Source organism: Sylvia atricapilla, chromosome 6 (assembly GCF_009819655.1).
Source record: "Sylvia atricapilla isolate bSylAtr1 chromosome 6, bSylAtr1.pri, whole genome shotgun sequence".
NCBI lineage: Eukaryota > Metazoa > Chordata > Aves > Passeriformes > Sylviidae > Sylvia > Sylvia atricapilla.
In genome coordinates, this window is record NC_089145.1 from 25,202,579 (window position 1) to 25,213,136 (window position 10,558).

Below are 10,558 nucleotides of genomic sequence, written 5' to 3' on the forward strand. Positions count from 1 at the left end.
TTAGCTTTGCCACATGTCTGAAGCACTGTCAGTGAGTGCTGGGGGAAGGACAGACAGTTCTCTTTGAAAGGATAGCTGAAGTTTCCCTGTAATTTTTTTCTTTTGTAGGCTAGCACTTGCTCTATTTCTCTGAGTAACTAAACTTTTCCAAATACTGTACTGTGAAGAGAATCTGATTCTAAAGTTAGAAGCTTTTGTGGTGAGAACTACTTTCTGTTTTCTTTGTTTGTAAAGACCAATCTGAGATAGTCTTTAAATTGAAAAAAAAAATTAAAACATTAGAAAGCACTTGACACTCAAAACATTTGTACATGCCAAGCACAACTCTAGAATTCTAAAGATGTTACAGCAGAAAATAATTTCAGCTTTGCTAAATACTGTTTCAGACCATAACTGATTTCAGTTGATGCCTGAAGTTTTGCAGAGGAAAGTACTGTGAAGCCTCTGGTAACACAAAGGGTTATTGATCTACACCTGTAGATCTGCATCCAACAAATTATTTGCTATCAAAGGGTTGCATTAAAGAGCCATAGGAGTTCTAAACTGTTCCTAGTTGACACTTTTCAGTGTAGATACCTCATCTATAGACACAGTATGGCCCAACAGATAAGTAATGTATTTTGAACAGAATTACTTGATCAGAGGTTTAGATCAATATGACTGCATTTCTTCTGGAAAGCTGAAGTAATTTAGACTGTGACTTCCAGCTTAATGGAAGCTTCTTGTCTTTTTAGAGCATGGGGGTGAAGCACTTTGGCTCTTCATAAATTGATAATGGGACTGTGGGAGCTGTGAGCATTTTTATAGTGTAAATAACAGGATAAGCATGAGAATGTCTAAATTAAGTATTGGCTAATGTGTAATATGCTTATGAAAAGCTAATTGATCTGGAAGATTGTAATCAGCTTAAATTCCAACTATTGAATTTTTGATAAAATTGGAAGCTGGCCATAGGGGACCTTCATTTGATTGCTCTCTGATTTTATGAATTTACTGTGGTCTGTGGTCAGCAAGTGCATTTACATAATAATGAAATTATAATGAAAACAAAGTCATGTTCATGCTTCAGAAGTATGAACTTTGTGACTGAACAGAATTCTTCAAGGGTATATATATTTCCTCCCCCCCTCAGAAAAGGGGGAGGAGGTAAAGACTGATGTAGTCAGGCAAGGTACCTACATATAGTTCCCAGTTCAGGCTTTTAATAATGATCTGAATTATGTGGGCTGCAAGACTAGAAATTAGTATTCACAGCAACAAAGGGAATCCCTTTGCCTTTCAACTCTTGTACTATGGCATGACTTTTGCTTCAGCCTCCTTGATTTAACAGCTTCTAAACCTAAGTGGAAGTGTTAGGTGCTACCATACTTGGGTGTGGTATATCAAAGGTATAATGACCAGTAAGGACATGCCTCCTTTAGCAGTACTAAACCCAGATGATACAAATATATTCTGTTTGTATATGCAGTAGTGCTGCTGCAGAAACTCTGGCCAGCAATTCCCTTGTGTTGGGAATTGTACCTTCAGAAACTGAGGGTAATTGTCAAATTAAGGAGAAAAAAGGAAGTCTTGCAAAGACTTCTTGATGGTAAGTGAGAAGAAATTGTACTGGGCTTGAGGATACTGACAATTTACACAAGGATTACACTGTCAAGAGCTGGCAGTCTCTTTTTTTTTGGGGGGGGGGGGCAGAAGAGGAAAACAATATTGAAGATAAAGTAATTTTTGATGTATAACAAATCTTAGAAATTACCACTTCTTGAATCCCTAGGAAACTGGCTGGTCTTCCTCCAAAACTAATAATCCTGCTCACTGGTCAGGTACAGAGCTGCAGAATGACAGTTCAGGTTAGATTCCACTGGATTTCTTTCACGGAACGACTCAGCATTTTGCCCCTGTAGCACTTTGACTGGCACACAAAAGCCAACAGTTGAACCAGGATGTCTTGTTCAACAGTGCAGAACGCTAACCATGGATTGTGATGTCTGTTCCCTTTCAGTCTACGCTTCCTCCTGCGTTTTAGAGAAAGTGTCAGTGTTCATGATGTCAGCAGAGCGTGTTTCTGTCTCTTTGTACCTTTGAGCCTTTGTACCAGGTTATAATACAGACAGATTCCCAAGGCTTTACCCCATCTAAAGTTAAAGATAGAAGGTAACTTTCTGTTCAGTGTGTCCTGTGTAAATCCTGTCTGCTTCTCTCCTCTTCCCCTCCAAATGAGTGTGTTTGCAGGTAAAATAAAAGGCAGGTAGTTTGTAATGCCTTAGGCATGAAGAACTGCATGGAGAAACTGAAGGAAAGCGGCACAGGCCCACAAACCAAATCTTAGAGCTAGTATTCTAATTATGCATGATTCAAAATGTCTAGTGTAATGTAGTTCTTACCAGTAAATTGAGATATGCATTTATACATAATGAAGCAATAGGAATTAATATACCAATAGCTTGAACTTCCTGCTTTGATTCTCAAATTTCGGGGTTTTTTTAGAGAATGTGCTGCCTCTGTAGAGAAGGGGGCAGAATGTATAGATAGGAACAGAAGCATGGCACCAAAACTGTAAATCAGGAACCAGGATCAGTAGAACTCGCCTTTATAACCTCTTGTCTGGTTCATATCACTGTCCTGAGCATGTAAAAAAGCAGGGCATGAACTAAGCATGTTTAGAGGCGAGATGAGGTTTCTCACCTGCTGCAGCTGTAGCAAGGAAAAGGGTGCAGAGTTTCTTACACGGTGCAGGGGGAGCGACTGGTGGGAAAGAAAAAACCAAACCCACAAAAAAATCACCCCAAAACCCAAGCCAACAAACAAGTAATGGAAACCACAGACTCAAACTGAGTGTAGTATTTGCCAGACAGTAGGTAATAAGCTTGAATGTGAGAGAAATTATTTGGAGAAGACTGAAATTAATAAGCACAGTACATATTTTTCAGGTGTTGAATAGCTTTTTAATAGACAGTGTTTTCAGGTAACTAGCCACATAGGCAGCTGTACTGAAGCATACTGGTACCAGCCAGCAATAATGGCATCTGCAGGAATGAACCTGAAAATACTGATAATCTTGTATATTTTTTAAGTTCTTTAAAGAGATTTTTAAAAACAGAAAATGAGATTTGATCACTGAAGGTCTTTATCTTCTGCAACAGAGGTTGCAATTGTCTTTTTTCTTTAGTTCACTTATTAAATAAAAGGGAATTTGGGTGCCATCTTTCTGTAAACTCTTTAGTGTGTTCTCTGTAATTCAAATCTCTTAGTGGATAATGCAGTCAATTTCTGCTGGCAGTTTGAAAATAAGAGAATGTGTGGCATAGCCTACATCACTAATACTTTTCCAAGTTTAAACTTGTAATTAAACATGTTGAATACTGGCTTGTTACTGCAGAATTCCATACTTGTAGCTTAGCTTAATTTTGTAAGTGGGCTTAACCTGTGCAGAACACTTCTCCTTGTACAGAGGCCCAGTCCTCTCTCTTTAATAGAAAGAAGTGTCGGAGGAAGAAAAGGTGTGTCAAGTTAACTCTTGTTTGTATTTTGTAGCCAGCCATTCATAAAGCACTGTGTTTTGGGTTTAGAATGGGAATTGTGGTTTTACCCATGAACGCTCTTTTTAGGTATGTAAGGATTGCCAAATGAAGATAGGGATATTATAAGAGAAGATAACTATTCCATGGTATCACAGGTTAGACTGAATGAAAGTCCTTGAGCCAACTTTTTCAAGAAACAAGAAAATTTCCAAGACAAATTTAGCCCAGTGATTAACCATGGTCATTTTTAATTCTTTAAAACACTATGCATGGTTTTAAAGTCTGTTAAATATATATATTTTTTTTTTTTGTAATGAGTAAGCCATTGTATCCTTTGTATTTCCCTTCAGTATAACCTGGGGAATAAGATACTTCAGGATGTCAGTGAAGTTATTTTCCTTTTGAAAAATATAACAGCAAAGGAGAAGTATTAGGTATAAATTCTTAAAAATTACCTTAGTACTTAATACTTATACTGAACTTCTGATAGCATTCTTGCATGGATTAGTGGAGGAAATTATTGGTGTGACTATGAACTATGTACTCCCACTGCACATGTTTTACATGGTAATAGTGAAAGAATGTCTCCCTGCAAATTCTGATTTTTTTCCAAAAGGCAGCTTGCTTTTATATCTATGCATCTTTGAGGATTTCAAGATAAGATTTTATTCTTTTGACACTGTAAAGAGGAACTGTTTAAAAATGAACCTGGAAACTCTGCACCTGTATACAAATTTTTTTAGCAATAAAGCAGCACAGGCTGAGAATGCACTAAAACTGGATGTGTCATCTGTTCAGAAGGCAAATGAACCAAATTACTGTACATTCCACTCCACTTCTGAGGTGTACTTGCTGTAGCTTTGTCAAAACTTAACAACTCAAGCTGAATTCACATATGCTGAATATCTGCTTTGAGGCCAGCTGTCCCAGCAGACTTCAGGCACAAGAGCTTCTGCTTAAGATAGCAGCTAAACAAAAACAATTATTCCATTCATTCTAAGATGCCTAACTTATCACTTAAGAGCTTCAAGGGTTATTTTAGAGGGTAGCAAACCCCCTCTGTTTCTTGTACTGGTTGCCTAAAAGCAACGAGGTCCCTCAGATAATGGTTTTATGTATGTATTGTTTATTGTTTTGGTGACTGCACTTCTGAAAAAATTTCTTCTGGCAGAGGTCCTCCCAGTTTCAAAGATTACAGAAATGCAGTTTAAAATTTTACCAGCTATTCTTCAGCACATACTCATTATTTATTTATATTCACACTAAGTAATGTGATTTGAAGAGCCATTACTTAATGCTTCATAATAAATGAGGACCTAAGCAAGATAAAGTAATGTTTCTTTCTGCAAAATTAATCAAAAGAAAAAAAGCAGGCCGAGGACTCACACAATATTGGCAATGATTTCCACAGTATGAATTTCTGAATTTCAGCTTTTATTTAAGAAGTTCCTTCTTCACAATTTTAAATATAATACAAAAATGTAACCAATAGCTTTCTTTCAGTGATCAACACTAATGAAGCAAAACAAGTTAGCATTATTCATAGTATAGCAAGCCTTCTGTAGCAAGAAACAGTCTCAATGCAGAAACTGGAATGAAAGGACAAAAGCAAATAGTCCCATGATCAATTACATTTCTTAGACTCGCTCAATAATAGAAGCACTAAGGAAGTACTACAAAAGTGGTATTAGAATTTATGAGAATCCCTCCTCTCCTTGCAGAATGACTGTTGGTGCTCTGTGGTTTTGCTTACCACAATGAAAATGAACTGAGACCATACAGAACTCCCAACCAGAAAGCAGCATAGTGAGCATTAGTAGTAGCCAAAGTACCACCTGCCCACCTAAAAGCTGTGAGGTGCCTTACAGTGAGTTTTGTCCTCTCTGCTCCAAGCCCATTATGAGTTATTTTACAGATAAGACAAAATGCAGAACTGGCAGCAGCAGCAGCAATGAGGTCAGCAACCTGCTGGTCGTATATAGGGAAGGAGAAGGCAATTTGCATCACTGGAATTAAGCTGATAAAGTAAACAGAATCCTCTCTAGCCTACTACAGACAACTACTAAACTTTCCATAAAGTTCATTGTCCCTTTAGGAAAAAACATTAGCCCTTTAGGGAGCAAAATGGAGAGAAAAAGGGTCCTGAATCTTCCAACAAACAAGAATTCTGTCCCAGTAACAAGGGGTAAGTAGTGCTTTCTTTTCTGTAAAATTATTTTCTAGATGTTTGGAAATAAGCAGAACCAATTTTCAACATAGAGAAATGCCAGTGAGGCGTGAGTAGGTATTTTTTATGAAACAACTTAGCTGGCCAATTGAAGGCAAGAGGCAAATCATAACTTCAAGAAAGCAGTGCTTCCACGATTGTGCAGAAGACTGTTCCTTGGTTTCATAGTTGATGTTCCAGAAAGAAATGCTCAGATCTGTTCAAGGCAGTTGCTCACAGCCTTAGCTGGCAGAGTTTGACTCAGTCCTGTTTCTGGGGCTGCACTTAAGCAGACTTGGCAGGCACGTGGGCACGCGTCCTTTACCTGATATCCAAAACCTTGTGTTCTGTCTCCATGGTGCCATTTAGACTCATGCACTAAGAACACTGCAGCATCTGTGATGTGCTCATCTGCTGCTTTTGCAGGCAGCAGACACTGGCAAATTTCAAAACTATTCAAGAGTCCATTTAGCAGTGGCTCACACATCAGATACAGCTAATGAGCCACTTGACCAAAAACTAGCTGCCATTTAAACCAAGGCTGCCATTAACACTGTGTCTGTACTAAAAAGTAGGACATGAGCTTAGGTCTCTAAGAATGTTCAGTTTGTAATGGTGGCTCTTGAATATCATCACCTTGTTAAGTATGTTTTGCATAGCTCCAGAAACCTGACTTCAGTATTTCAAAGGCCGATTTTCCCCTTGAAGTCATTAGAAAAACCAAAGGCACTGTTACACGGCCTCACAGAGTGACATACTGCATGAGTGAGCTATTCATCTTCCAAGCATAACATCAGTATGTCAGATTTTCATGTGTTCCCCTGAAGAGATGCACTTCATCATCAGTTCTTTCCACACTGAGATAAAGTGACAGATCAACACTCAAACCTGGTCTGGGGCGTTATTTCTTTGTAATGAACAAACTCAGCAGAGATGCAGAAACAACTCCAGCATTTCTTGAAAATGGGTATCAGTTGGCATTAACTCTTGCAAGACTTTTGCCATTCTGTTACATTTTGTAATTACAATCGTTTTCTTCCAGTTTCTCCAGCTTCCTTATCATTAATTCTGTGCGACTGTTGAAGTCCAGAAGCTTTTCTTTCACCTGGAAAAAAGAAATTAAGAGTGTCAAAATTAGCAAAAAAAGTTCTAACCCTTCATCTTTGAGTGACCTGTGCCCCACTTTAAGTGGCTAAAGGGCAGTTCACTTTCAAGATGGAAAAGGAGAAATGATGCTGTGAAAATACAGAGGGCTTCATCTCTATACTGCGTGTTTAGTACTGACAAAACCAGCCCCCAGATCAGAGGGCTGAACTGCAAACTGGAGATGGATGAATGTGTGCCAGTATCAGCTCTTCCAGGGACATAAGGGAAATAACTACTTAAGGAGATGCAGTTGCTGCAGTTTTACTATGATGAATCTGATGTTTCCTACTTAACTCAAGTTTTCACACATCCAGAGACCTTGACAATATGTGGACAAACTGTTTCATCACGAGCTTAGGAGTACACACGGGCATTATGTATTAAAAGGCAAAGGCCAGATGCTTGAGCTTCTTCTAATCAACAAGCAAACTCTCTACAGTCACATAATTTGTGTTTGCAATGAAGTGCTATCATATTTTTACTTCAGTTTTGTATTTTTACTACATCATGTCTTGACTTCAGAAGTTTTACCCGAATAAGGTTTTTGCATCTTCGCCTCACGTGACCTGTAAAAACACTCTGATCTTACAGAAACTGGAAGATGACTTGCAAAAGGACAAAACTCACCAAATGTCAAAGGCCCATTACAAGAGAAACTAAAATCTAAACTCAAAAAAAAAAAAAAAAGTAAGGAACAAATAATCACATAAATACTGGATATTCCAGCTGTCTCCTACACACAGTAACTTTATTTGAGCTAAGGCATGGGCAATTAACTAACGTAACTAGTCAGGTCAAAGATAAGAATGTCCAATTTGAAGACCAAAACAGAAGCAAGGTTCTAGAGTTGTCTCTAAAAGTATAAATACTGCCATGCTGTTTTGAGCTTACACAAACACAAAAATATAACTCTTTAAAAATCTCTTTCAAATCAAAAAAATCTATTTTTAAATTCTTCAACAATGACAACACAATTCGGAATACTTAGGCCAAGTCTGTATAAATTATTTTTGGGGTTTTTTTCTTTGCAAGGTATATAGAAAAAAGGTAATAAACTTTTTATTAATTTAGCTAGAACTGGGTATGTTCTGCAGTTTAGGGGTCTTAGAAAATGTTCCACGTCTCATGCATTGTGTCAGTTATTGTCATATAAGGCAGCATTTTCCCAATCTTAGGCACTTAAAAACCCCACAATTGTATCAGTGTTTTTGAATTAATGTCCAAAATTATCAGCATTTTAAAAGTATTTTTCCATTATTGTGGAAATCTTACTTTATGAATGTGTTCCTTTAAGGTGACAGCTGGAAAATGCACCTCAGAAGCTCCTATAATCATTTGGTTTTTTAAGAAGTAACTGGAAAACAAAAGGGGAAAGGAAAAAAACACAAGAAAAATGGTTTAAAAATCTATAGTTTTATTACTTAGACGGATGATACAAGATGATTTTAAAGCAGATACGAGGTTGTTGCCAAAAGTAATAATTACAAAAATATTCAAAACATAACAATCATGATCCTCTCATCACCAGCTATAACTAATTTACAGCTTCTCCAGTCAAGTCCCCCACCTATCATAGAATCACTTTGGTACCTTACGTTAGCTAAATTATTCTGGAACTGAAGAGATTTCAGTATTGCACATAACTAAATTTGAAGTCTTACATTACACAAGGACACTCAGGAGGTGCAAGGCAAATCAAAGGGATTCACAGCAACATGATTTAAACATCAAGGATATTAAAATCCGACACCAGTGTGCTCAGACAAAAGTTGAACCACTTTTGTTAGCTGTAGGCTGCTTGTACAGTAACTTACAACCACCCGTGAAGTCACTGCCCATAAGAATACAGTGCACTCACCACATGATGCTGTCCTTGAAGAAACAGAACAAGCCTCGGAGATCCGCCAGGTCACTGCCAGAAGAATAAAGAATGAAGCCCACAGCCAAGCCACATGACCGACAGGATAATAAATAGTAAGCACTAAAAGGAGAAAGGGAAAAGTGTTCTTAAACAGAAGCTTTTGAAACCACAGATACTGTATCTTGCCAGAGGGCATCAAACCTTCAGTTCTTTTGGGGCAAAATCCAAAGCATAATAATACCTCCTCCTCAAAAAAAACCCCAGTACGTACAAAAATAACGTGACCGTAAAAAATTTGGTACGTTGTGAAAGAAGTAATGTCTCTAATAAGTGAAGTTGCTATTAAGGAAGAAAATGCACATCTTATTATCACAAAGTGGTTTAGACTACTCTACTCAAACATGATTTAAATGATAAAGCAATGCATGTGCCAGGTGAAAATTCTTTCTATTAAAACCGATTATTGCCCCATGCCGAGAGTGGGGTAAGGAAAAAAGTAAAAAAAAGAGCAAGTCTTATATTGAAAAAGTTCCCAGTCCTGACAGTTTGTAAAACAGCCTTTAAATATCATTTAAACAAGCTACTGGTTCTGTAAGCCCCTAGATGACATTTTACATTCTTCCCATTAGACTGAGTTACCAAACCTTGCTCACTGTAAGTTCATGAATAAGGCAGCTCAAGTTTTTTATTTTCAGTATTAAGAAAAGCCAACCAACCAAAAGCCACCCATCCCCAGAAAACGAAACCAAACCGAACCAAATCAAACCAAAAAGCCCACCAAACCAAACCCAACCCAACCCAGAGATGGTTTATGTAAGAGACCTTTAAGGGGAGAGAAGAAAGGGATCTACAAGATAAGCTGTCTTCTACTGCATTGCTTCAATGTTTCTCTCCACCTACGTTAAGAGTAGCAAAACTTATGATTTCAAGTGAAAACTACATCCCTACAAAAGGCTTCTCGATCCGAAGTGTGAAACAGGTACAGAAGCCGCTCGGGATTTGCTAAGCCCCTCAGAACCTCCCGCGCACAAGCCAGTGGAACTCCCGGCCTTTGCCCGCACGATTTACCGCCCGATGCCAGGAACTACGGGAGCTACGCACCATCCCGCGAGGGCTCCCTCGAGGCCGACCAACAGCGAGTCCTCCCAGATCACATCGCTGGAGACTTCTACGGAGAAAGAGAGAGTGATGCGCTGCAGCCGAGAGCCCCCGGACCAACCCCTGCCCAGCCGCCGCCGCCCGCTCGGAGGCCCGCACGGGGCAGCGGCGCGTCCTCAGCACACGCCGGCCCGATGAGGCACTGACTGGAACAGATGAAGACGCTGAGCCCCGGCGGCTCCTGCCCGCACAGCTGCAGCGAGTCCCCGAGCACCGTCCAGCAGCCGCGGCAGTGGAACACGGCGCACTCCTCCGGCACCGGAACCTGCCCCCGCGGCACCGCGGCCGGCGGCATGGAACACGACGGCGACGGCGGCGGCGGCGGCGGCGACGGCGACAGGGGCGGGGCAGTAGCGGCGGGGGCGGACGCCCGCTCCACTACGATGACCCCGGTGGGCTGCGGGTTCTCGTACAGCTGTCGCAGCAGCTGCCGCACCGCCATGTCCTCCCGCCGAACGCTCGGGCGCGGGGCCCGCCGTGCGAGCCTCGCGATTGGAGCGCGGTTCGTAGGTGTCCGTTGTCATTGGTCAGTGGGCGCGTCAATCCTCGCCGCCCGCGGCTATTGGGTAGCGGGCCGCACCGCGCGCGCCTTTCTGCACCGGGACCGCCTCATCGCGCTTGAAAATAAGCACGCGCGGCGGACCGTGCCGCCATTGGCGGCTCCCGCAC

The 10,558-nt window shown here is 40.4% G+C and overlaps 1 protein-coding gene across 1 annotated transcript; it reads right to left on the bottom strand.

The window, feature by feature from the left end:
• Positions 1 to 4,931: 4,931 nt before the first annotated feature.
• On the bottom strand, positions 4,932 to 10,361 carry OIP5 (Opa interacting protein 5). The gene is made up of 5 exons (XM_066321221.1): positions 10,037 to 10,361; positions 9,833 to 9,899; positions 8,729 to 8,851; positions 8,143 to 8,224; positions 4,932 to 6,829 (listed from the first exon to the last, which is right to left on the bottom strand). The coding sequence occupies exons 1-5, from the start codon at positions 10,329 to 10,331 to the stop codon at positions 6,734 to 6,736; spliced, it is 663 nt and encodes a 220-aa protein (XP_066177318.1). The 5' UTR covers positions 10,332 to 10,361; the 3' UTR covers positions 4,932 to 6,733.
• Between the last annotated feature and the right edge of the window lie 197 nt (positions 10,362 to 10,558).

Excerpts from the sequence above, each read along its gene's own strand:
- OIP5 (XM_066321221.1), bottom strand. The coding sequence starts at position 10,331 with ATGGCGGTGCGGCAGCTGCTGCGACAGCTGTACGAGAACCCGCAGCCC. Across the intron at positions 9,900-10,036 it reads CAGCGTCTTCATCTGTTCCA|AAGTCTCCAGCGATGTGATC; the intron begins GTCAGTGCCTCA and ends CTTTCTCCGTAG. Across the intron at positions 8,852-9,832 it reads GAGGGAGCCCTCGCGGGATG|TGCTTACTATTTATTATCCT; the intron begins GTGCGTAGCTCC and ends TTCTCCTTTTAG.